At 36.7% G+C, this 22,000-nt stretch overlaps 1 protein-coding gene across 4 annotated transcripts in view; it reads right to left on the reverse strand.

Moving 5' to 3' along the window:
• Positions 1-22,000, reverse strand: part of LOC132198336 (zinc finger protein 808) — a 60,209-nt gene that overhangs the window by 13,710 nt on the left and 24,499 nt on the right. Inside the window, exons 2-5 of one of the 4 annotated variants that reach the window (XM_059622321.1) lie at positions 19,632-19,864; positions 19,189-19,314; positions 10,218-10,336; positions 19-328 (exon numbers count right to left, since the gene is read on the reverse strand). In XM_059622321.1, the coding sequence (XP_059478304.1) occupies positions 19-328; positions 10,218-10,336; positions 19,189-19,314; positions 19,632-19,864 (788 nt within the window). Of the gene's footprint in view, positions 1-18; positions 329-10,217; positions 10,337-14,008; positions 14,134-14,222; positions 14,339-19,188; positions 19,315-19,631; positions 19,865-22,000 lie in introns of all 4 variants that reach the window. The other 3 variants (XM_059622322.1, XM_059622320.1, XM_059622319.1) reach the window with 3 other exon arrangements.

Consider the following 22,000-nt stretch of genomic DNA (forward strand, 5'->3'; position numbering starts at 1 on the left):
GAAATGATTTAGACTGACCTTTTCGACGGTGGAGGCGCCGAGGTGGTCGGGCACGGCGATGGCGGCGCAGACGACCCTCTTGAGGCGCAGTTTGTTGACGTGGAAGGCGGAGCCGTAGCAGTACATGAGCACCATGGTGGTGGGGAAGTAGAAGAGACACGAGGCCAGGATGCGGAGGCTGGGCCGCGGGAAGAAGGGTTCGCACGCGTGCAGGCCGTCGCCGTTGAAGTAGAAGCCGCCGTGGCGCCGCGGCAGCACCATCACCGCGAACAGGGTCAGCGCCGTCACCCAGGTCAGACTCATGATGGCCACGCACCCCTGCGCAGAGACCAGTACGGTCGTGCCACACACACATAGGACCCTTAGTCGTCCCAGACAAACACACCAACACACACACACTAAACTCGAGCTACCAATCTTGGGATATGCGACTTAATTTCCACATACTCAGGGTCTATGTGTGCGTGGTTAATTAAGATCAGGGCATGCCAGAGGAAATCTAAAGAAATTATGCGAGAATGCATCAAAATGAGGAAAAGCAATAAAATTTTGGATAGGATTGTTTGGTTTTTGTTGTGAAACTTGTTTGTTGCAATAAAAATCAGACGTTTTCAATCAAATTTGAAAGTTTTCTTCAAATTAACATGATATTTTTTTTCTACTTCTCAATTTTTACAAGAACTTTATTTCAAAATCCGAAAATGTAATGATTTAATCTCAAATTCATCAATCTTTGTGATGGAACACAATAAAATCCGCTCAATTTCAATCAAATTTGGCCAAAAAACCTCATTTTTCCAATTTCTAACTCACCGGAAAGGAACCATTTTCGGTAATTCAATTGTTCGAATACTAATTTTAAAATAAATTAATGATTGCTACAAAACGCTTTGTTCAAAAGTTTTGAAAATTAGTATTTTGATGCGAATCTTTTGGCTATCTTGGATTTTGTTATCAAGTTGCCTATTTTCAAGGAGCAGAAAACTGTATATTTTGACCTTTGACCTGGGAACTTGGTGCCCATTAGGAAAAGATACCTTGGTTCATCAGCTCCAACCTCCCACCGAGAAAATTAAAAATCTTAATCGAAATTAATTTAGCTGCGGATTTAGTAAACCCTTATTTATCTCCGGCGGCAATATTGGAATTAGACATATTATTTGAATTGAATGGTTTTCATTAATTCGGTATTTAAAGAACTATCATGATAATTATTTGCAGAAATCAATTGATTTAATTTACTAAAAAATTAGCTTTGGTTTCTGAAAAACAATAAAAATGCAAAAAACCACGTTTTTCCAACCTCAAATTATACTATCCTCACAATTTATTACATATTCTAATTATTTAAATGATCCTTGTTAATTCTTCTTGAGGATTTTGATTTCCATCTTCTTGAAAAATTCCGTAAATTAACACTTTCCAATCCTTTTTTTCTTTCTTTTGTTATCAAGATTGACCTTTGTGACTTTTGCACGTTAGCAAATCACGCACCGTGTGTCATTTTGACGTGCCCCAGGATGAATTTATCTCGTTGCGCATTCATCAAAGTTTTACGGGCGGAACTCGCAAAGTGCGCAGACAGGGTGTGTAACTTTGCAGATTCCGCGGCGCGCCATTAAATATTCGCGCATAAAACACGCATTACGCGCGACCCACGTTATCACGTTTTATTGGGCCGCATCATTGTCGCTGCAGACTTTATGGCCGCGTTCAGTGGTTTGGCCCGATTTTGATAAATCAAAATAAATAATTTCAGACAGACGCGCATAAAAACTTTGATCAATCGATTTTCGGGGCTCGAAATTCCGTTTATCAGAACAAACTGCCAAATTTGGTAAAAGTATTCATTCTGTGTCAGATTATTCAATTCGCGCCAAGAAGAGGCAAAAATGAGCTTTCCTGCTTCCGAGAGCAGCTCTTGTTTTGCCTGCAGAGACAGAATAATATTTTAAACGAGATTCTAAATTCTGAAAATATTTTATGGCGCGCGGCTCAAGAGCTTCTTTTTCTTCCTCGGGCGCATTTGGCACCGGAGAGAGCGTTTTAAGAAGTTTCTTTGTTACACACGCGAGCTCTTTAATTTATTGCCTCCGTTTACGCTTCATTAATTGGCGCATAAATCACCGCCGATTCAAACGCGCACATTATGCGGAAAGCTCGTGAAATCTGGAGAGACGAGATTCTGCAGCGCCGGAAAATAAGCAGCAATAAACAAAAAACTGTTTACTTTGTACAATAATTTTTCATCATGTTCAAAATTCAAAGCCGGATTTTCCTTGACTCGATCATTTATTATTTCGTAGCAAAAGCAATTTCTTTGTTTACATAAATTATAAATTTCAACTAAAAAAACACCCAGTTTCTTTTCCTTTTGTATGAACAACTTCAATAATAATTTAATCCAAAAATTTTTAAACGAAATTTTAAAATTAAAGCAAAAATAATCGTTTTCAAGCATGAGAAGAGAATTTTAACACCTCAATTGTTTGCAAATCAAAAAACCTTGGTTGATTTTCAAGAACTTTTTGCTTTTTCCTCGTGAATCAGAGAGAAAGAATTGAAGTTGTAATCTGGTATTGTGCTCGCGGGTGGAAAACAAAGGGGGTAATCGACATAAATTGCGGCCTGCGGCGGTTGCCCCGGCGCTCGCATATAAATCTCGGGCCAGATAACGAATAATCACGGCGGCGACTCTAAAGAGAGCGAATAAAGGATGAAAAATTCCCTCTGATATTAAAGTTGGCGCGCGCATTGCAAACTTGCGTGACGAACAAAATTTTTCCCAGGGACGAGAGAGAGAAAGACTGTTTTTCTTGCCAGAGCCACTTTTCAGACACGCGCGCGCCTCTCTCAAAATTTCATCTCGCGCTCAAAAGTGATCCACTCGAAAAAGACCTCTTTAATTTTGCATTCTCGTGTTCTCCGCTGCCAACCCTCCCAGTTTTTTACGCTCAACAGCAAAAGTGTTTATAAAAAAACCTTTGTTCTGATGCAGTCACGCGCCCGCCTGGCTCTAATTTCAAAAGAACACGACGGTTCCTAAACGAAACTAAGCGCGCGGCTCTGCAAAATCACTTTCTGCAAAATGTTCACAGGGTAAACGTATTTACACGTGGCGTTTAATTAATTAAAACAGAAATTAAATCAAGAAAATATCCGTCTTTTGTTTTAATTTTTATTAAAAATTTCACTCTTCTGATAAAAAATGTTCATAGTTTTTTCTTTTCATTTAAAATAATTGAAATAATAATGATAATCCTTTTTCAATAAAAAGCAAAATGATTATATGAAAATCAGCAAAAAAATTAAACTAAAAAAATTAACTCTTGAAAACATTTTCATGATTTAAATTTTATAAATTTTGTAACTTCATTTGCACCTAAAATGAGTTATCATTAAAAGCACGAAATTCTTTCAAAATCTTCTCCCTTGTGTCGAGAAATATTTTCAATTCACTTGCTTTTGACTGGTCCCCTTTAAGGGATGAAACCCTCACAACCGGAAAAGTGTGGATTCCCCACTCGTTGAAAACCGTTAAAAGAACATGCGAAAAAAATGCTCCATTCTGGCAATTTTTCAACTCGCAACAAAATTCCAGCCGCACTAATGGAAAAATGTTGCCACGCATCTAGGCTAATGCACATTTTACCGAAAAAAAGAAGAGATACTTTCGGATCCAACTCGCGATGCACGTCCGTGGAACTATTTATTTGATATAACAACTTTTCCGTCCCCGGGGGTTTAATGATCTCTCCGCGCTCGCTCGCTCGCTCTTCTTTATTGAAGTGTTGATGATGGAGAGGCCTCAATTTTCCCGCCGGAGCATTACGTCATTATTTGTGTATGTGTTTGCGACGAGAGAGAAATAATAAGCAAAGGTAAAATTCTCGCGGGAGCTTCATCGCTGCACATCCAAACGGACCAATTTGTTTTGCGCTTTGCCCTCCGAATTATAATTTTAATTTTTCTGTTAGGACATTGTCTTTAGGACATTGTGAGGCACCCCTTTCAAAGCCAGCTTGATTTGACAGCAAAAATTGCACCTTCATTTTTTATTATCAAAATTTCATATTGCAAATGTCAAGTTTTGTGCAAATGATTAAAATAAACTGAAGTAAGAATCAATTCGCCCTCTAAATTTTGTGCGCTGAAAACTTGTACCTCAAGTAATTTGATCCTCCGCACAAGAGAGAAAATAAACAACAAAGTTCACTTCTCGATCGATCAGCATTGTCGGTTTGTGTTGGCAATTACCGAAGTTCGGGGCCGCCGAAACGCGCGCGGCACAATTTCCTGCGGGGCCACCTCTCAATAGTGATAGCATCGCCGCAACTTGGGAAGCATAAATCACAGGGGACGCGTGCAATCATTAGGCCTCGTTGTTTGCCGACCGCATTAAGCGCGTCGATTTCATCATTACTTTCATTTCTGGCGGAATCCTCGCTTCAGTTCAAACTTCAAACACAAGAGAAGAAATTTTAAGAATATATGATTTTAAAATAATCCAGAGCAAAAATTTATTATCATTTTAACTTGCAAATCTGAGCTTTTCCAAAAATCAAAGTAAAAATTAGCTTTTCCTGCTTGTAGGATAAGTAAATTTTAGTTCGATTTGTATTCTTTACAATTATTCTAATTCTGTGTTATTTATTTTCTAGCGGAAATGAAAGTCTATGAAAAAAACTTCAGCTTTTTAATTAATTATCATCATCATTGGCGCAATTTCTTTACTCAATGAATTCTTCAAAATTTAGGTCTTTATATTTAAAACTGATTCTGGTTCACCACATCAGACCACTTGGAAGTTACTAAAAAAGCGCCGAGTTTGTGCGTCTTCAGCAGAGACGCATTTTAATTTTCTATGCAAATACTTTCGGGGAAACGGAAATTCGGCTGCTCTCTCAATTGCCCCACCTCGACCCTAATGGCTTTTTTTTTCATCCAAAGGCTCTTTTTCTCTTTGCCTTTCTTTAATTTGAATTTCCACGGCCCTTGGAAAGACTTTTCCTATTATCTTGAATATTATTGAATTCAAGTTGGGAATAATTAAAAGCTTCCTCGGACATTTTGTTATTGCGACGAGTGTTGTTTTAAATTTCAAACGAAGAAGGTCGGAAACGTGACTCTTATTTAGACTCTTTGTTTTCGTGTGTGAATTGCAAAGAGCAAAAAATAGGGAAATAGCGCTGGAAAAATTCATACTTTCGCTGGCCAAGCACGTAAAGCAAACAACAAACTTCGCCGAGACGCGAATTCAAAAGCGTTTCATTAATTTCAGGAAATTGACCAACCTTCTCTCGCCAAAAACCGTTAAAACAAAGGTTTTTTAAAGGCACGTCTCGATTTACAAAGGAAATTGCTGGAATTTTTCCATTTACCAAGCAGAGAACTTATTCCGGAGAGTATAAATTTGTTGCTCGCCACCGCAGTCCCTGTTCGGCGCTTTTTATGATATGGAGCCGGTTAAAAGTTGGCAGAGTCCGCTGGGATTTTGTTTGCACCGTCAAGAGCAGAAAGCGTTAATTGCAGAGCGAAACTCTTTCTCCCAATTCACGGCTGCTATAATTGCTCTTCAAGAGTTTCGGAACCAAAGAATCGAATTTCTTTGAACAATGGCGAGAATGCAAGAAAAACGTCAAAGAAATTTCTTCTTTTTCTAATTGACACGGATCGAAGAGCACTCGAGAAATATATATTTAATTGCAGTCTTGGTCGCTCGCAGAAGCTGCTGCTTTTATTGAGTTTTTGCCGAGTGCCAGCGTTAATTGAGTCTCCGCAGTTTTGTCATGCAAATTCTTTGCTTTTCAAGAAGCAGCGAGCAAAATGAGGCCAGAGTGCTCGTCGTAATTAGACCGGCAACTCGAGAATTTCAGCTGCTTCGCCAAAGTGGTCATTGTCCGTTATTTATCAACGGGAGACACTGCATTTTATAGCGTTTGTCTCCTTTTAATGAACACACTTGTTGGGGACAGACAAAGTTCTGAACAAATGATGCAATCTGATCAGGCGTAAAAAATAAAATTTAATTTATACAAAATTTACTATTTTCTTTGCTTTTTCTGGATAAACTTGTTATATTTGGGATATTTTTCGGACAATAAATTCAATCTGATTATTATTTTGAATAACTAATTTTGAGCTAAACAAACTTGCCAATATTGTTCGCAGTTGTATAAATTATCCTCTGTTGCTGCTTTAATCAGATTTGGAAATCACGAGCTTCTCCCTTAGTTAATCAAACGCGTTTGCTTTTGAGTCAGACTAGCTCTCGTCACAGTCAGAAGCAGAGGATATACAATTTGCGAAAGTTCTGTTCTCTGATTAAACTTTTAAAACGCCGTCTGTGCGATGCAAATCGCACCGTAGGAATAAATTTGCTTTTGCAAAGGACGGCTCATCACTCATCCCGTATATGTACCTTTCCTGCTTTTTGGCTCTATAAAAATAAAATGAGCGTTTGGATCGCGCACCAGTCTGGACAGAATATCGCGCCGCTGCTGGCTGGCAGGGCGCCAATCAAATTGCGAAAGGGGTAAAAAATGGAGAGAAGCAAACACAGAAAAAAAACTCTTATCAAAGGTACATGAAATTAATGGGCCAAAAGAGGAGAATGTGATGAATGGACTTTCCTATTAATGTAAAAAATGAGCTCCTTATCAGCCGTGAAATTGTTTTCCGGCCCGAGTATAATTATCGCAATTTCCATTTTCTTCTTTTGTGTCTGCATCATTAGGGCGCACGCGTGTGTGTATAAATTGTGGCGACGAGAGCGTCTCATCAGCACAAACCAGACGTGAAACAACGCGCGCCATAAATTAGCAAAACGTGCCGCCCGAGCAAAATTTAAAACGTCTCTCGGCGCGCGCGCTAATGACACTCGTCGGCACCAGCCCGGCCTAATCGCCGAGGTCGCTCATTTGGCCTGCATTGTTTCGCATGACCAAACTCACAAGAACAACTTTTTGCGCACCTAAACTTGTGCCAAGTTGGTGCGATAATGCGAAAACTTTCCAGCTTCACGGTTCTGATTGGAACATCAAAAGCGCCGATTTTAAATGAAAATATTTCAAAACAAGATATATAAATTAATTTGCTTTCTCATTAGTATCGTGAATTGAACAGATTAATTACAGGTATACATCCTCTATTTAAGGGCAACACCTGAAGTGGCTTTAAGCTTTCTAGGTTCAATATTGATTTTGACTCGAAGCAGAAAATCTCTCATTTTTTAACCTTTCAGCTTTTATAAATTTTGTCGTTTTGGAATTAGAAGAAAATGTTAAATATAAAAAGTGTGCAAAATTAAATTTTCTACAAGTTTTGTATAAAACATTTTTCTCTAAAATGATTTTCAAACGAACTATAGAGCTTAACAACCAATAAATAAATGAAAAAACTTGACCTTTTTTAGAACAGGTTAAATTTTTGGTACCAAAATTATCTAAATTAAGCAAATTTGGTGAGTATTTGAAAGCTTGTTAAATTTCCTATCGATTCGCGTTAGTCTCTTGATTGTGCATTGAATAGAAAAATTAGTACAAAAAATAAAAAATGCGCCACCTTCAAAAGGTATTTTTCCGGGCAAAACGATTTTGATACGCGAACTATATCAAAACAAACTGGGCTCGTGCCTAGATAAAGCTGCTTCCCGCCCTAAACTTAATTAATTTGATAAAAGCCAACTGTATCTCTAAGCTCGCGCAATTAGAACGCCGCAGAGGGCGTTTTCTCATCTTATTGGATTCGGCGATTTAATTAGCAGCAAATTAGTTGCACAAGAGAAAACACGTTTTGCTCGTGGGCGAATATCGATCTCGCCGCACCATTACAAGCATAATTAACGCTTTGTACGTGGACCTGCTGCAGAGCAAAAAGACGCTCCGCGTTTTTCCTCAGCCAAAGAGGACCCAGTCGCAATTAGCAAATGATAAATAGTTGAGAGCGGATTGTGCAAATATATGCACGGAGCGAGTTGGCATCTCTCATTGTTAGCTCTGTCGCGAGAGCAAATATAATTGTTGCTGTTTAGAGAGAAGACTCGCAAGGAATAAAGCAAAAGCACTCTGGTGAAATGCGTGCTTCAAGCAACGTAGAAATGCAGCGAGAATATTTTTGTTCAAGTTTCATAAAGTACAGAGAGATCTTTCGACACTTTTAAAGAACAAAACAACTTACAAATGAAGAGAACAAATTGAACTGGAAAGGAAAAATTCCAAAATTTCAAATGATTAGATCATAGAAAAGGTTAAATAAACATTGCAATAGATGAAACTTTTCTTTAGAAAATGGAAAAATTGAAAGATAATTCACAATTTTCAAACAAACTGAGCTCATCACGTAATTAATACAAGTTGTATCAAAAAATATTAATATTAACTTGTGAAAATCTAAAATTGTGATTTTTCAGTGAAATCTCCTTTCACGTTTTATAAAGATTTTGATCAATTATAGAAACAATCTGAATTAACTTCAAGAATGGTATATTATTATCGATTACGAGATTTCAGAGCTTGCTTCTTCTTTGAACAGAGTTTGAGGCGGGTCGACCCTCGCACAAATGATCAATAACTCATTTGTTGAGGAAGCGGCGAAGCGTTTTTTCAGTTTGTGAAAACTTTTGGCAAGAAGGGCTAATATCTGCGGGTGAACAATTTGCGTGACAAATATTCAAGCGCACTTGAGTCATGTGCATGGGAAAGTGGGTCCAGCCGACTTTTCGTGATGAATTACCGTGTCCTTGAATGGTCTCTCTGCATAAATTGAAAGAGCTCCACATGTTTTCTTAGGTCCTTTGAAACGATCAAACAGAGCCAATTAACTGCAAGGCAGAGTCCATCAAAAGTTTGTGCATCAAGAAGCCGCTTGAAAAAAGAAAGGAAAAAAACAGCAGATTTCGCCGCTCCCGACTAATCCCATCTCTCGGCGTAATTCCATTTTAATTAAGCGCGCGCGCCAGTTTAAGAGAAAACTTTGAGGCAAAAACAAGCCAAGAAGCTGTGCAATATTTTTGCATTTAACAGAGAGAGAGCGAAAACGGCATTCAATTAAGTACCGTCGGAAAATAAACGGGCAGAGAAAATAAAGAGCATGGGATGGAGCGCCGCGCATGTTTAATTTACATTCACACAACGACGGCGACGAGAGTGCAAAGATGTTGCAGGGAGATCCGCACTTTCAAATTTTTTGTAATAAAAAAAGTACTTTGTTTTTCTTGTCGAATGCAAAATTAGGGGCAGAATTAACAAGGAGCTTGTGATATTTTAACTAAAAACTTCTGAATCTTATCCCTTAATTTCAATGTAATTTTTTTACGTCGAACTAGATTGCTTTTTATTTTCCATCTTAATTTGGGTGATATGAACGTGATTTGCTGAAAGTTTTATAAATTTTAGTCGTGCCAATTTTGAAAAATAAATTATTTTAGTAAATTTCCTTGCGGAACAATGTTAAATTTCAAAAAGACAGTTCTTCAAAAAAATTAAATTATTCTTACAAATTTTCCTTGGAACTGAATCTACAAACCAGAGCTAATGTAGAGAAAATTACCATCAATTTTTATTTCTACAAAATTCTCTCCTCAATTTCCAAAATTATTAAATTATTAAGTATAAAAATTAATTAGGAAATTTCACATTTACTTTTGTTCTATCAAAATTTTTTTGTGAACAAATTTATTTCAAACATGTTTTTCTTTCAATAATGAAAAGAAATTTTTCTCAAAAATTTCCCTCTGAACCGTAAAACTTTGATTCAGAATTAAAAGTTTCGAAGCCACAAATTTGTGACATTTCTCCCTTCAAGGATCTTTTCTTGTGAGGATTTTTAATGTATAATTTAAGCAGCGACGAAATCCTCGGGGAGTGCGCTTAATAATGCACAAGATCGGAAAGAGATTGGAATTTATTTGGCCTCAACAGTGGCAAATCCAGATTGATTTCGGATTAAAAGTTCAAATCTGGAAAAGGAGCAGCACTTTTTTTCACGCTAACGGAACAAAAGTGTATCTTTTCTGCTCGGGAAAATAGCAAATTGAAAGAAATCGAGGCTAATTGGCAATTTCCGGCGATGTATATATTTCTAAAGATTTCAAAAGGAAGAAGGAAAAATGGGGCGCGCGGCGCGAGTTTCTCGCACAAAAAAGAGGAAAGAAGTGATCAATCTTGATTCATTTGTGGCGATAATGCATGCGAAAAGGGAAAAGAGATGTGCGGCCTACCTTTTTGCTCGAGTGCTTGTGGTAGCTGACGGGGTGCAGCATACACATGTACCGGTCGATGGCCATGCAAATCAGGATCACGGCGCTCTGCTGGCTCAGGGCCCCTCGCAGGAGAGCCTGTTCAGCACAAAATCAACATCATTAGAAACTTTCCACGGATTAAATGTGTTTGGACGGACAATAAAACCGATTCAAATCCGCCCTTCCATAGACTCAGACCAGACGCACAAACTTTCTTTAACAGAGATGGAATTTGCCACAGCTTTTCCGTGCGTGTAGATAATTTAGTAATGGAAAATGTTTTTTATTCAAAAAGTTTAGGCGATGTCTTCAAAATGTTGTCAAGAAAGTTCAAAGTTATTGTGAATGATTTCGATTGGTTCAATTTAAATATAATCCAAAACTTTTTAAAACTATATCTTTTTTTTTTTTTTTTTTTTTTTGATAAATTAAGTGATTCAATATGAAACGGTAACCTTCAAATTGAGGAAGGAAATTGCGATCTAAAATCGTGGTTTTCTTATTTTATTAAATTTTTAATTTAGTTATTTTATTGTTATAAACTTCTGAACATCATAGTTAGTTATTAAAATATAATTATTTGACAATTATTAATTTATTTATTAATTTTATTAATTTATTAATTTTCAAATATTTAATAAGTATTTTAAAATTAAAAATAAGTGGTAGAAGGTGAGCAATTTCAAAGTAAGTGATTTCTGGTGTAAATAGTTGTTCTATTTTCTTGCGGAATACAGGGAAACAAGTAGTTTTTAAACAAATTAAAGAGATTTTCGATAATTCCAAAACGTCAATTTTTCTTGAACATATGAATAGATATTTATATGTGTCAATTTCCAGCAAATCGGTTGAAAAGGAGTTTCAAAAATTATTTTATACATCCCTAAGTTGCCTCCCACTCTTGAAGATTAAGACATAAAAAATTAATGAAAATAACTTTCATATTCACATTTTATAACCGTGTTTTATTTACAAAGAAGCATAAAAATTAAGATATATTACACAAAGGACATTATGCAGGGAATGGCAAAAGCAAAGAATTTAAAATGCAACACAAAAAACCTTGAAGATTGAGGACTTTATATAAAACATAGTTAATAGGTTGCAATTCATTCTAGTGTACCATGCATGTTAATCATGTGATTTCTTATTAGATAAAATTTAATTTCCTTGTTGCAAATTTTACACTTTGCTTTGCCATTAGAGTGCACTCCGCGAATGTGGTTTTTCAGTACTGAGGCATCATAAAATTTAGCCGGGCATTGTTCGCAACAATGTTTTTTCTCTATCAGATTGTGGACATTTGCCATGTGTGCCTTAATACTTTCTTTTCTTGAAAGTTCCTTGCTGCAGTGAGCACACCCAAATATTTTTTGGTTTGATTCGATGTTATTTAACTTTTGAAAGTTTAAACTTGCATTGGATTTCTGAGATTGCACATTTTGAGCTAAATGCTTCCTGTTCATGTGGTACTTCAACATATATTTATATCTAAAACTTTTCAAACAAAACTCACATTTACATTCAGATTTGCAATTCTTCTCATGCTTTCTGCGCAATTCCAAACAGGGACCGTTCACGAATGATTTAAGATAAATTGGACAGATTTTTTTTGTTACGAGCACCACTCTGATTTTTAGATATGTTGTTAGGGTTGATGAGAAACTACTTTGACCAAATTTTTAGACCAAAATATTTATTACTTTTTGAAATATTCGGGTTTTTTGAAAAACTCAAAAATGCTTATATCTTTGCTCCTCTTAGTTTTAGAGCAATTTGGTTTTCACTCTAGTAGGTAACTTTTTATTCTGAACAATTTTGCTGTTGACCAAATTGCCCTAGGTCAAAGGTCAAGGTCATTAAAATGCATTTTTAGTTTTTGAGGTCATTTTTCTCAAAGAAGCGTATTTTTGATATTTTTTTAGCAAATGCAAAAAATGTAGCCCGTGAAATTCTACATCTGGTCCGAAATATTTGCGATGGCGTATATCTTAGTTTTTTAGTTATTTTAATTTAAAATTAAAAAGATGCGTTTTTCCGATATGCGGTATTTTGACATTTTTCTGTTATATTATTTCTAAGCAGCCTAGAGCAATGCGGTTTTCACTGCTAGACCTATTTTTTAATTTTGAACAACTTTTCCGTTGACAAAAAATACCTAGGTCAAAGGTCAAGGTCAGTAAAATGCATTTTTAATTTTCTAGGTCAATTTTCTCAAAGAAGCGTATCTCAGATTTTTTCCGCAGTATAGAAAAAAATGTTGCCCATGAAATTCTACATCTGGTTGGAAAAATTCAGAATGGCGTTATTTTTAGTTTTAAAGATATTTTAATAAATATTTAAAAAGTTCGTTTCCGTATATAATATTCTGACCCCTTTTTGCCTTTTTTTTTATTCTTATTGAAATATCTTTAAATCTAAAAATAATGCCATTCTGAATTTTTCCTACCAGATGTAGAATTTCATGGGCAACATTTTTTTCTATACTGCGGAAAAAATCTGAGATACGCTTCTTTGAGAAAATTGACCTAGAAAATTAAAAATGCATTTTACTGACCTTGACCTTTGACCTAGGTATTTTTTGTCAACGGAAAAGTTGTTCAAAATTAAAAAATAGGTCTAGCAGTGAAAACCGCATTGCTCTAGGCTGCTTAGAAATAATATAACAGAAAAATGTCAAAATACCGCATATCGGAAAAACGCATCTTTTTAATTTTAAATTAAAATAACTAAAAAACTAAGATATACGCCATCGCAAATATTTCGGACCAGATGTAGAATTTCACGGGCTACATTTTTTGCATTTGCTAAAAAAATATCAAAAATACGCTTCTTTGAGAAAAATGACCTCAAAAACTAAAAATGCATTTTAATGACCTTGACCTTTGACCTAGGGCAATTTGGTCAACAGCAAAATTGTTCAGAATAAAAAGTTACCTACTAGAGTGAAAACCAAATTGCTCTAAAACTAAGAGGAGCAAAGATATAAGCATTTTTGAGTTTTTCAAAAAACCCGAATATTTCAAAAAGTAATAAATATTTTGGTCTAAAAATTTGGTCAAAGTAGTTTCTCATCAACCCTAACAACATATCTAAAAATCAGAGTGGTGCTCGTAACAAAAAAAATCTGTCCAATTTATCTTAAATCATTCGTGAACGGCCCCAACAGTCAAAAGCGACTTTGCATTTCCGACAAGAGCGTTTTATGTAATGATACGAGTATTGGATAATGTTAACTCTTAAATTGCAACCAGGACATGCTCTAAACTTATGCGCCATATACGAGTGACGTCGCAAATCAATTTTACTAATTAAAATTTTGGGACACTCTGGACATTTGATTATCTGACGTACTTCGTGAGCTTTTGCCTCATGATTTTCAATTGCATCCCTTTCGCAGGCTTTGTAATCGCAGATTGAACATTTTAAATTTTTCTTTCTTCCTTTATTTTTGTGCTTTGCCTCAAAATGCAAGTCCATCTCAGCCCGAGTTTTAAAATACAAAGCACAACTATGATTACTGCACCTGATTGCCACATCACGATGCTTTGATTTAACATGTTCACGTAGATACTCAACTTTAATACCTTTCTTAGTACAATAAATGCAGTCAGAAAGAGTTTCTACTTTCGGCTTCAAATGTATTTCTTTTACATGAGCGTCTCTTTCCTCAACAGTTATAAAGTATTTCCAGCAATTAGCACTGTAATTGCATCTAATTGCAACGTCTGCATGCATAGACTTCAAATGCCGATGCCAGTTTGTTACATTTTCTCCGCAGTAGCAGCAATTTCCGTCTAACCTTGATGCAGCCTTCATTCCAGCATTGGCACTTGCTTTTTCCTCACTTGGCAATTTTTCCAAAGAAACCCAGCATTGCTGCACTTTTCCAGCTGAAATCAATTTTTTTTATAAATTTTTTATCATTAATCATTTTATTTTCCTAAAAAATGAATTGATTAGGTTAATTAAATATTTTAACCTGTGTAGTTTTTGTAGAGGTCTTGAGTATCCTTATCAGAGCCTTCTTCCGGCCACCAGCACAAATCGTAATCATTTTTACAATTCACAGCATTATTGCAATTGTTACGATAAAACCTGCAAAACAAAGGTTTTTTATTTTAAGATTTCAATGCACATTTTTCGCTCTTTTTAAATTTTGAAACTGTATTTAAAGCTCAAAAGCTATTTCTTGGTACATAAAAAACAATTTTTTTCGATTCAAATACATTGAAATGAAAGCATTATGCTCATAAGAAAGTTTTAATTTTATCTAATCCCGATTTTTAATTTCGAAAACCATAGTGTTTGAGAGTCTCATTTTTCACTCCCACCCGTTTTAAGAGATTAGAACAAAAATATTTATTTATTCTGCTGTTTTAATCAAGAAATTAAATTGAAATTCGTTTTTCTATAGAACCAACCTGGCGTCCCAGACACAGAAGTAGCAGAAGAGGTCCTGGTCGTCGATTTGGCCGGCTAAAGTCGTGCCCAAGAAATTCAAACACCACTCGGCCAACTTGTCCTTGTCCAATTCGGCCGCTCGGTGGCCGCCGTCGGCCGCTCGCAAAGTCGGCACAACTCACCAAACATCTTCCAAAGCCGACTCAACAAGTTGTTTATAATTAGAGAGAGTAAAAATGGGAGACGCGAACGACCAACGCCCCCTTTTTCGGCACAATACTTACACCAATCAGCGACGACAAGACAAATGACTAACGCCATCGCTGATTGGTGTAAGTGTTGTGCCGAAAAAGGGGGCGTTGGTCGTTCGCGTCTCCCATTTTTACTCTCTCTATTTATAATTTTGAATCAGCTGTGGCGTTTTTGAGGCTCCTTTTTTTCAGCTGGGGGCGGAGCTTATTTTCGAAGCAAAGCGCGCGAACGAACACGTGGCCCTACTTTTGATTCCTGCAATTTTCTCAAATTGGGACGGGACGGGACAGTTTTATTGAATGGTTGTTCATTGCTGAAGTCGGCCAGGATTTTGCATTGAGAAGAATATAAACTTTGCACCTTAGTTTTACATAAGCTTATATGTGTTTTTAAAAAAAAATCCGCAAAAACTCATCTTTTTTTCATCCTCTTGCAGAATTAGAATACGTCAGAAATATTGCTCATGTGTCACCTCACCGAATTGAAAAACCTAACCTAATTTTGTGACGCGCCCCATTGTTTCGTTTGCTATCAACTTTAATAAACTCTGATCGTCAGCATGATCTAAAAAGAATATATCGGGGTCGGTCACAACTCTCAAGTGGTCATGAAACAGAGGTTTGCTGCTCAATGCACTTTGCAATGCAGATTACACGGGTATTGCTCGATCTCTCATTGTCTCCGAAGCTGAATAATAGCTCGGAGGAGGCGCAAAGGGGGCCGCGAGTCGATCCTCGAACGCTCTCTCGGCCAAATAACTCGCTCGAGAGAAGAGACTTTGAAAGCAGCCTGATCCAGCTTTGGCCCAGAGCAGAGGCTGCTCTGTTTGAATCGAGAGATTAACGAGAACGGCGCGTGTGCTTAACACGCACGCAAGTGTGTGCACCGCGTTGATTGCTCGGCACGTGTGTGTTTGTAATTAGTTTGAGAAACCGATTCTGCCTAAAACCCTGCGAGCGCATTTTCAAGTGCGGCGGATTTCCAATCTTAAAGCTGGAAAGTATACTTCAAGTGTTTCATTTAAAAATTAAGTAAAAATTTAAACTAGTACACCCAACGATCTCCAGGCCTGTAGCCGCGCGAACTGGAGCAGTGAACTCTCTACACTAGAGCTGCCACCGCTCTAAGCTTAGAGCAGCCACCGCTCTAAGAAAAAGCCCATAACGTTACACTACAGCGACCACCGCTCTAAGAAATTTCCCATAACGTTACACTAGAGCGGTGACAGCTCTAAGCTTTGTTGGGTGTAGTTTATTTATTGATAATTTGACCAAATATTTTTATCATTTTAATATAAAAGTGTAGTTTTGCAGTAAAGCCATTTGATAATTTAAAAAAAATATGGTTTAAAAAACATCTTGCACTAATAATTTTTTTTTACTATTTAATGTTTCGCTTGTAATTGAATTGTGGGGCGTTGAAACACGTTGAAACATAAAAATGGACAGTTAAATAAATCTTTATTTTTAATATCCATGTCATTTTACATTCAAAAAGGTTCTTTGTGGGCTGGGATTGTATCTGTTGGACGAAATGGCATTTTTTTTAATGTACAACAAATAAAATTTGAGATAAAAGTAAATTTCATTTCTTTGTCTAGACAATCTAGAGTTTACTTTTTCGCCACGTTGAAATGATATAGCTTGCGGCGGAAGATGAGTGGAATTTGTGTGTTGGGACGAGAGCCAGGCGGAAAAATGAAGAATGCGTTGAATCGCAATTTGTCTCTGTCATTTTGCAACGGCGGCCGGGTTAATAGAAAATGTCACTAATAAAGTGGAAGGCCGTGGAGCGTGACCAGCGAACTTTCATGCACGGAAAAGTTTTGTCTGCAAAAAAATAAATAAAACGGGATGAAAACCTGCGGGGGTGAAAAAACGACGAGGAAGAGCAGCGCGGGATTAAACGCTTGGAAAGCGGCGGCGGCGGCGGAAACGTTAGCTAACGAGCACTTTTGGCCTCGCAATGAAATTCTGACAGCCCCGGTTCTTTCTGCTCAAATGACATTTCGTTCCACTTTGCAAAAGTAATAAATTCATTCATCAGAATATATATTCAAATTGGATAAATTTACTGCGCTTCTACAATAATTGGGTAAAAATTATTTTAATTCAAGTATTAAATATTAAATTATACAATTTTTTAAATGTTTCATCGTTTGAGAGTGAAGAGGAATTATGGTCAAAATGAGTTTTAATGGAGCTGAAACTATAATAATATTTAATTTACATTTTTTTCGCAAATATTAATTTTAACTTTAAAAACCACATGATTTTCGGCTCTTAATTGAAAACTAGAAATAAAATATTCATTAAATTCAAAGCCGATAAAAACTGAACCGTCTCAATATCCTTAACTGCAGAGACTCTCCATCCCCATTAATTCAGGTCGTTCCGATTGCAAGAGATGATAAAAAAACATTCGCCGCATTCATTTGCATCGAGTGCTCATTTGAATCTGCAAATCCAGCCAAACCGCATCCATCTGTGCAGCCGATCGAAATAATTTTCTGACTGACAAGCCGTCCGTGCGTCAACCGCTTTTGTATAATTTCAGTGTCCGGATACAACACGCGGGACAAAACGGCTTTTTGGCTTGTACGGAAAATAAAACCGCGAATTCGCTCGGAATGTTTTTTAATCAGCAGGATCGTCGGCGCGCGATTCATTTTTCTTATCAAGCTTGTGCTCGGCCGACCACGCATTGCGCAGGAAAAGTTTGTTTCGTGTGGTTTTGGAATTGGAGGAGAATTCAGATTAATTGATGATGTTCCAACACAATGGCAAATTATATGAAATATATTTTTCCTGTTTCTACTTTTAGCTTTTTTGATGAAAATGCAATCTCTGAAGTCGTCTTTATATAACTGCTTTTGACAGCATGTTTTTGAATAAATACAGAAAAAAGTGGTAAAAATTAAAAAAAAAATAATAATTTAAATTAGAAAATAAAACCTGAACTTTTTAAAGCCACAAATAAATGATTTACTAAATATTCAAAGAAAAGAAAATGGGTTTTTGCTACTTTTAATTTAGCTACCTTCACTCACAAAGAAACTGAAACTTCAAAAAACTAAAAATATAAGTTCTCATTAAAAAAGACTAAAAAATTTATTATCAAGCAACAAATTTTTCCATGTAAAAACTCTTTTCCACTCTGAGCTTTTTGCTGTTTGTTTCAAAGCCGGCGTGCGCATTGATTGGGGGCGAAAAAGGGCGGCCGCGGGTTTTGGCAGCACCTCTGCAATTCGCCGAAATCACGAGCATGTATAGTTTTGCTCAAAGGGAAACAAATTTAATTGTCCCTTGTTGGGCGGTCGGCGGCGGCGGCGGCGGCGGAAAGACGAGCAACGCGCGTGACACAGCAAAGGCTCCAGGGACATCATTTGAATGTGCACAAAACCCCGAATGAATCACCATCGTGTTTTCCTTTATCTCGGGTGTCGTTTGCGAAATTCCAGCCGTAAACTGCTGCTTGCAACGCGTCACTTTTTTTTTGTCTCCAACCAGGATCAAAGCAAGGCTGCTCAAAAGCCAACATATTTGTCGCGCAATTTATAATCGTGACATCTCGACTTGCGTCGTAAATCAAAAGGGGCAAAAATTTTATGATAAAACATTTCTTTTCTTTGAATTGCTATTTGAGCTTTTAAATTTTAATCTCTAACAATATTATCAAAATTCAATTGAAGTGTTAAATAATCATATTTTATTTACACATCATTTTATAATAATTTTAAATCAAAATTCAAAACATTCTTTATAGGTAAAGAACAAAAATTTGAAAATAATTAATTCTCACATTAATGAATTCAAAATAGAAATTTAATTTCAAGCTCCACCTATATAATGAGTTAAATTTTCGACCCAGTTCCCTTCTTATTTATTTTCCCGTCTTTCTTTTTCTTCGTTAATTACGATCCCAGTCGCATCAAAGAAAATCCACGCATTCTCCTCCCCAAAGCAACAAACCGAGTATAATTAGAGACCACCCCTGTGCGTATGTGTTTGCGTCCTCACCCCTATCCAACTCACACCCTTAACCAAGGTTTCCCTCGCTCAAAGTGTCACTTATATTCATATATGCTAATGAGGGAGGAGTTGAGATGAACAAAGAAAGGCGCCGAATTAAAATAAAAGCCGTTCTCGGAATCAAGTTATTTTTCATCCCTTTCTTCTTTTTTCGGTTGTTTATAATTCAACCAATCAAGTTAAATAATGCGATTGACTGTCTGTTCTTGTAATTAGATTTCACTGGTTGGAGGAAAACGCAAATTGTGCTTTTTTTATTACCTGAATTTGGCAGATCATTTCGCCGTAGGGCCAGCAGTGCAGCAGCGTGGGCAGGAAAGCGAACGGGGTGACCAGCAACCCGATGGCGAGGTCATTGCACGCCAGCGACGTCAGCAGGTACCGCGGCTGGAACAAAAACCACAAAAATACTCGATGAACAATTTAAAAAATTGAGCTATTTAACTAAAAATGCAATAATTATTAATAAAAATTTGTGCATTTTAGTTGATTTCATGATGCAATTTATGATTTGCAACAAAATCTGACCATTCTAGTTTGAATTTTCTGTCAAATTTGTTTTAAATTGTTTAATACGATCAAGGTTTAGTTTTATGATTAAATTTTCTGTATTTCAAATTTCAAACTAGTTAAATTCATTTTAAAACACTTGATTATGAATTAAAACTAATCACCAATTTTTAATGGAAATTTCAAATTAGTACCTGTGCGTGAATGTACTTGGCGTATCTTCTGCTGTTGATGACGAAGATGAGCAAAATGTTGGCGGCGAGGATGCCGACGCTGAGCAGCAGGATGAAGAGCGCCTGGACCATGTCGATGATGGAGGGCACCGTCGACCACCAACCCGCAGCCATGCTCGTCGCGTACCGGGGGTGTGAGCAACTGCTGTTGTGGAGCGGGGGCGGCAGCAGCCACGTCCCCTTCGGATCCAGCACTGCGACAAATTTTTTCATTCCAATTACAAAAAACAAATGAGATTGTCGCAATTATAGAAGTTGTGAAGCGACCTCATTAGCTCCGATATAAAAAGAAGAGTTTTCGCAAAGGACACACTCTCTAATTTCACGCATTAATTAAAAGCGGCGCTGCCAGCGAAAGCAACAGGCGCGGGTCGTTGATTAATTAATGTGCAGAGGCAGCAGCCAGAGACAGACCCTCGTGTTTTGTTTATTATTCGCCAATTGGGCCGAGAGTGTTGCACTTGATGGCCCCCCTGCGCGTTTCACGCTTTTAAAGCTTCCGTCAAATTTTTAATATTTCATATCTCGGGCGAGATTAATTACGAAATAAAATAAACTCGCAGCCTGCAACCGACGCACTTGAAACGTTTGAAAGAGTTGATAGTGAGCTCATTATAAATGGAATTATTACATAAATCAAACTCTGCATAGTAAATTTCAAATTGAGCTTTATATTACTATTCATATATACATTAAAATTTCCAATTTGGGGCTCAAATTTCGATAAATAAATCTATGATTGCCGGTAAAATCGTTTGAAATTTATGCCAAATTCACATGAAATGGATCAAAATCTGCGGGGCCATGAGTGATTTTGCAATTTCTAAAGCAGTCGCGTTGAAATGCAGATTAATGCGGATTAATCAGACTCTCGCTGTAGCTCCGAGTTAATCGAGACAAACAACTGGCTCGGCAAAAACGCTCGCTGCAATTAGCAACTATTTATTCAAATTTGGAGCCGCCATCTATCACAATTAGCGGCGCCATTCACTCAAATGCTTATGATCATAAATCACAAACAATCCGTGTCTTGTTTGCAAAGCTTGATATGTTGACTGCCTGCACAGTTGGTATAATAAAGTATGAAATGCTCGGACATCCGACTAACACAGCACATGCTCCAGATTTCAACGCAAATAAATTGCAAACGGAAACATAAATTGCATGAGTCTCTGCGCTTCAAAAGACCATTGAATAAGAACTGTTAAATTAACATATAAATGCAGTTCAAATAAATCTATAAATATTTTTCAACATACAAAATGTTTCTGATAAAATTTAACAACCTCCTAAGGATGTTCTTCAAAGCTTTTGCTATAAAAAAAAACGCGAATTTGCATTTTATCAGACGAAAAAATGGGGAATTCCAATTGAAAATAATTGGAAAGAAAAAACTGGAGTGATTCGAGCTCTTTAATTAGACTGGCTGCGAGTGCAAGTTCCGCGGTTCGTTGATCTTTCTCTCTGTGTCTCCATCTGCAGTGCGCTAACTTGGCGCTAACTCTGCACTCGCCCGGCCACCACCATGAATGGGGTGAAATTTAAACCATTCACGTTTGAAGCGCAAAGAACTCCATTCTGCTCTTTTGCTCGCAGCCAATTGAGCAGGCGACTCGCTCGTCCATTGTTCTCCGCACGCTTTCACCACTTTTATTGTTGTGCTTATTTATAGCTGAGTAGATGGACGAGTTTATAGCAAAAATAAGGCGCCACTCAACCGTGCACGCTCCTCTATTCACGCAAAATAATATATTGAATGGACACGATTGCCGCAGAGCAGTCGATGACTTTTTATACAAAAAAGACTAAAAGCTCAGTTTGTCACTTTCTCCATCTTCATTTTGTTCAGTTTTTTTATTCTTTAAAATAATTATTTTTTATAATATTGATGAATTTATTTGAAAATTCTACGGTTTTTAATTAGTAGTATCTCCACGTTTCTGTTTCAATTAAATTTTTATCATCAAAATAAACTTTGTCTGATAACCAAAGAGAAAACTAAATCAAGCGTATTGAAATTGAGCTATTTTTGCCCATTTTTTTTCTTTTCAAAATGAACAAACTATTTTCATGATGAGTTTTGATGTTTTAAATCAAATAAAAGCACCGTTTAAATTCATGAATGAAACACATTTTTCAAAACTTTACCCTGCTTTTTGTATGTTAATTTAAATTCCGCACTGCAAAGTTTTGACCAGTGCAAAACTTTTCAACGACAACGAATTCCATAAAGAGATCCAGCCTATTTTGAGTCACGCCGTGTTTATTTCTGAAGTGGAGTTTTTCATGAACAGACAATAAAAGTGGTCTTTGAAGCAGAAGCAATATCG

Source organism: Neocloeon triangulifer, unplaced genomic scaffold, assembly GCF_031216515.1.
Source record: "Neocloeon triangulifer isolate White Clay Creek 2 clone unplaced genomic scaffold, ASM3121651v1 ptg000012l, whole genome shotgun sequence".
Classification (NCBI taxonomy): domain Eukaryota; kingdom Metazoa; phylum Arthropoda; class Insecta; order Ephemeroptera; family Baetidae; genus Neocloeon; species Neocloeon triangulifer.